Here is a 4,903-nt window from a genome sequence, read left to right as displayed (position 1 = left end):
GCTCGCTCCTCCCGCTCGCTGCCGTCGCCGCTCCCGCCTCTGCCGGGGACTGAGCAGCTGGGACCCGCCGCCCCGCGCCTAGCTGAGTCCTGGGCGAAGGGCCGATCACCGCTAGTCCCTCTTGGACCAGCCTCTCCCAGGCTGCCGGGCCGGCAGGATCCGGGGCTGTGGGACTACCGAGGCTGGCTCTGGGAAGACTGAGCACAGCTGGAGCCCGGCCGAGAGCTGCCAGAGCCTCTGGCCCAGGCCCTGACCGGTGTGGACAGCAGGGGTGGTGCTGGCCCTTGGTTGTTCCTCCGCCTCCCTCCGAGTCCAATTTTGGGATTCTGCTCCAGGAGAATTCTGCACACCCATTATGAGCCTCAAGGGCTGTGGAGGGGGCTGGTGCTTCCCACTCCCTGGCTGTGACTGGAGCTGAGCTTTGAGAATAGAGCGGCTGTCAACTGCCCCAGGGGTCCAAGAATGGAGAGAGTGGCACGGAAGAGGCCCAAGGGCACCCCGTGAGAAGCCCCACACCTCAAGAGTGGGGGCTGAGGAGCCTGGGTCATGCCTCCACTGCTGCTGGAGCGGGACCGCCGGCAGCGGCACGGGGTCTCCGTCCTGGTGCGGTATTTCATGATCCCGTGTAACGTCTGCTTGATCCTCCTGGCCACGGCCACGCTTGGCTTCGCGGTGCTACTCTTCCTCAACAACTGTATGTGTCTGCGGGTGTGACTGCCTCTTGGACCCAAGTGACCCTGCCTCTGCTGGCTGAGGTCCCCTTCCTCAGCCCAAAGATTAGGGGACAGGCAGGGTTACGGACAGGCCATTAGCTGCATCTTCTTGGAACACCATGGGTTGTTTTCTGAATGCCTGAGTCCCCAGAAGCCTGTCCATGGGCTAGGGGGATGGGTGGGAGGATGGTGGCCAGCTCTCATCCTGAGCTGCATTGACAACTTTCTTTGGGATCTGGGGAGTTGGGGCAGCTGGTTACATTGGGAATAGGGGCTTTGGAAGGGCTTGGGGCTCATCTAAGGAATAGGTGGTGCCTACACCTCTGCCACTGGGCCTTCCTGACAGGTGTCAGGCCAGGATGATACAGCTGGAGGGGCAGAGAAGAGCCAAGGCCTCTGTCTTTGTCTACTGCCGGCCTTGGCCAGTCTTCATGACTCTGAGTAGAGCCAGGGGAGGGATGTGTGCAGGCGAAGGTGACAACCACCAGGTTGGACAATGGAACAGGCTAGGGAAGGACTGGCTCAGGGGGAGCTAACTTGAGATTTGTTGTTTTTCCAGACAAACCTGGGACCCACTTCACGCCAGTGCCCCCAACACCTCCGGATGGTGAGTAGGGGTTCACCTAGTGACAGACTGAACTTGGAACTCTGTGCCTGGATGGGCAGTGGCACTCTTGCGGGGGGGAGGGGGGGTCAGGAGCCATCCTTGGAGTATGTACAGCAGATGTGTTAGGAGTATCTGGAGCAGGAGGAGCCTGGAGGAGGAAACCTGAGGAGTCCATAGTAGTGGACAACAAAAGGAACGTGGAGTCTGGAATCCCTGGGCCTGGCTGCATCTTGGCCTCAAAGTTGGGACTGGAGCCCCCAGGTTGTAAGACAAGATGTGTGCAGAGGGGTTAGGGGGCTGGGGGCTCAGGGGCTCAGGGGGAGGGTCTCAGCAGGACCAGTGACAGCTGTTTGAGGAGAGATAGGGGGTTCTGTCCCTGGACTGAGCAGGCTGGGCCTGGCCTTTTTGCCCTGCTTTGTGGGCTGGGTCCCAGCCCCCTGGGTGCCTCCTGCTGTGCAGGCTGCTGTAATTAAGCTAATGTGAAAGCAGAGGAGAGGACGCTGTCAGTGCTGCAGAAGGGCAGGGGTGGATGGGGTCCTCTTGGGAGACAGGGGCGTTCCCAAGTTTGCTTTCAGTGCCTGGGAACCCTGCTGGGCAGGCAGCTGCCCAGGTCCACCGAAGTACACACACAGAGAGCCATCCATAATGGCATAATCCATGGGAAGGGGCAGGGCTGCACTGGACAGGGAGTTTGGGCCCAGGACTGTCTCCCATAATCTGTGAGCAAGAGGCCTGGAGCTGGTTGGATTTAAACACCCTCTGTCCCAGTATCCTCAGTCTCCTCTCCTCAAGCTCCAAGGCTTGCCATGTCTCACCTGCCATGTCTCTGCTTTCACACATGCACTGCCCCTCCCCACAGCCTTCTACGTGGGCCCCACACCTGCATTCTGAACTCATTCTGAACTCATCACATGTCTGGGGACAGCTACCCTCCCCCCAACCCCATGACCGTCGTCACTCCTCCTAGGCACACACACTGCACATTCTTGGCCACAGGCAGGGCTCAGGGCATCAGCTTCATCCTCCAACATACCCAAGTGTGGGGAGAGAGTTAAATATACCCGCTCTAACCAGAGGCTATAAAAAGCCACTGCCGCCTCCAGCATTGCATGTTGTGAGGGGGGCCTTGGGCAAGCAGGGAGTGAGGCTCCTGCAGGAGGCCAAGCCCCAGAGGTGACCCTTAAGGGCCATGCCACCTGCAAGTCTCTGGGCACTCCACCTGCCCTAAGAAGGGGCAATTTACATGACGAGGATGAACATTTCGGAGGACGAGGAATCTAGTGGTCATACAGAAGCACGTGTCCTTGGCCCAGGGGCTGGGACCTTGAGCAGTGTCTAGCTGAACCAGGGTGACCAGAGGGAGAGTGAGGCTTGAGCCCAAGGGCACAGACACAGAGCAGTTGAGAAGGGAGCCTGTGGTATAGTGAGGTGACCACGTCCTCAGCCATGGGGTCAGGATCCTGGGGGAGACCTTGATCAGCAGGTCTAGTTGAAGCCAAATAAAGCAGCCAGCCAGCCAGAGGAAGTGCCCATGGATTTGGCCTGGGGGACCCCAGGGCCTTGGGCAAGAGAGGGCTGAAGGTAAAAGGAAGTGCTGAGGGGAGAGAGGAGGAGATGGTTGAGATGGAAAGTGAAAAGAGGGGTCAGAGTGGACACAGTATTGAGCCTGGACAGAGGAGTGGCTGATGTGTTGGCAGCTCTTACAGCTGTGGTCCTCCAGAGGTTGACCCCCACAGAGTGGCATCCTGGGCCTCTGTGAGCCTTCGCAGGTATTGGCCTATTTAGCCTCACAACAACCCAGGGCGGGTAGGTTTATTGTCTCCATTCCTGGGAGGAGATGCTGAGGTTTGGCCAGGTGATAACTTGCCTGTAGTCACATGGCCGATGAATCTTGGCTCCAGGATCCGATGAAGGATCTGGGTGGTTGCCCATATGAGGTAGGGTTAGGACAGGGGTGTTGCAGGGACTTCGGGCTGGGATATCCATGCTGACCCCACCCTTGCCTCCAGCCCCTGTTCACTCAGCCTGTGTAGGGTGGGGGCAGGGACTCCCAGACAAATACACAGGAGCCCAGGTGGGCTGTTGCTGTGGTGACAGCTCCAGCTTCCTATGTGGCTCCACCCTCCTTGGAATTGAGGGTACTTCCTCTTGCTCCACTTCCTGAGCCCCCTGGGAAGTGACGAGGGGGTGCACCCCTGCTCTCCATAATTTATTAATGATAACCAGACCCAATTAAACATTTATTAGATCCAGACAGCTGCAATCAGTAACGGGCCTACCCTGCCTGCAGGGTGTCATCCTGGGCAGGGGTCCTGAGGATTTCACCTGCCCCTGCCCTGACACTATGCTCAGGAGGGATTGTCCTGATGGCTTTGTAGCTCAGTGAGAGGATGTGCACTGGCAACACTACAAAGTCAGGAATTAAAATGTTTAAAGAGGGGATTTCCAGGTGGTCCAGTAGTTGACTCTGAGCTCCCAAAGCAGGTGGCAGGGGTTCGATCCCTGGTTAGGGAACTAAGATCCTGCATCCTGCACAGCCAAAAAAAAAGTGATAAAATGTTTACAGAAGAGAAGGGGTCTGCAAAGCCCTGTGTAGGCTTGGGTCCCTGAGGAGGTCATGCTGAATGTGATGTGGGGCGGCAGGACCTGAGGTGGGGGCTCAGGAGGACAGGTGGGGAAGGATGAGGTGAGTGAGTACAACGGGCCCCAGGGAAAGATTGCAGCTAGGAGGCCTAGGAGGGTAGGCAGGCCAGGAGCCACAGCAGAGCATGCCCCTGGGGAATGCTGGCTGGGGGGCATGGAAGATGGGGAAGTGGGCAGAGAAGGGCTCAAGTGGGGACAGTCCTGAGGAGAGGGGAGGCCTCTAGAGAAGCAGGAGGAGGAAGGAGTGAGAAGAGTTAAGGAGCCCTGGAGCAGGCAGGGCACTGGGTCCTGGGCCAGGGTGGAGCATGCGACTGACCTCAGATACTCCCACCCCCTGTCCTACAGCTGAGTGACCTCAGGCCTGACCCTGAAAGGCAGGGGAGGTGGTCCCTGGGGAAGTGACAGGGGCCAGGTGTGGGGGTGGTCACTGGAGCAGTTCCCAGGGATGGGGTGGGGAGAACCAGGCTCTGAGGAGTAGGTCACAGTTGGATGAGGGGCGTCAATTCTGATGAGAAGGCGCTAATTCCCTGTGACAGAGTTGGCCTGGGGGCCGTCTGCTCTCTGTGTGGGGACTGGGTCAGGAGCAGATGCGATGCCCTTCCACAGTTGAGCAGAGAAGGCTCTGGTGGGAAAGCTCTGCGGGGCGGGGGAGGGGGAATTGATGAGAGGGGGAGGCTTGAGGCCCTGGCCACGATGGGCACACCAGGGTTCCTGTGAGCACTTGCACGAACATGGGTGGGCACGCATATGCAAGGTCTGGGCAGGTGTGCAGACATTGGTCCGTGTGCGTGATGACCGGAAGCCTGGAGGTGGCAGAGGCTCTTACCCATCCCCTTGCATCTTCCACCCCACACGCAGCGTGCCGAGGAATGCTGTGTGGCTTCGGCGCTGTCTGCGAGCCCAGCGCAGACGAGCCGGGCCGAGCCTCCTGCGTGTGCAA

At 58.9% G+C, this 4,903-nt stretch overlaps 1 protein-coding gene across 1 annotated transcript in view; it reads left to right on the top strand.

Moving 5' to 3' along the window:
• Positions 1–4,903, top strand: part of AGRN (agrin) — a 42,441-nt gene that overhangs the window by 20,200 nt on the left and 17,338 nt on the right. The window contains exons 3-4 of the mRNA XM_010850236.1: positions 1,273–1,320; positions 4,822–4,899. Coding sequence (XP_010848538.1) covers positions 1,273–1,320; positions 4,822–4,899 — 126 coding nt within the window. The remainder of the gene's footprint in view (positions 1–1,272; positions 1,321–4,821; positions 4,900–4,903) is intronic.

This window comes from Bison bison, unplaced genomic scaffold (assembly GCF_000754665.1).
Source record: "Bison bison bison isolate TAMUID 2011002044 unplaced genomic scaffold, Bison_UMD1.0 scf7180017864289, whole genome shotgun sequence".
NCBI classification, from domain to species: Eukaryota; Metazoa; Chordata; class Mammalia; order Artiodactyla; family Bovidae; genus Bison; species Bison bison.
The sequence above is the reverse complement of the archived record's forward strand: the minus strand, read 5'-3'. Positions and strand labels throughout refer to the sequence as shown.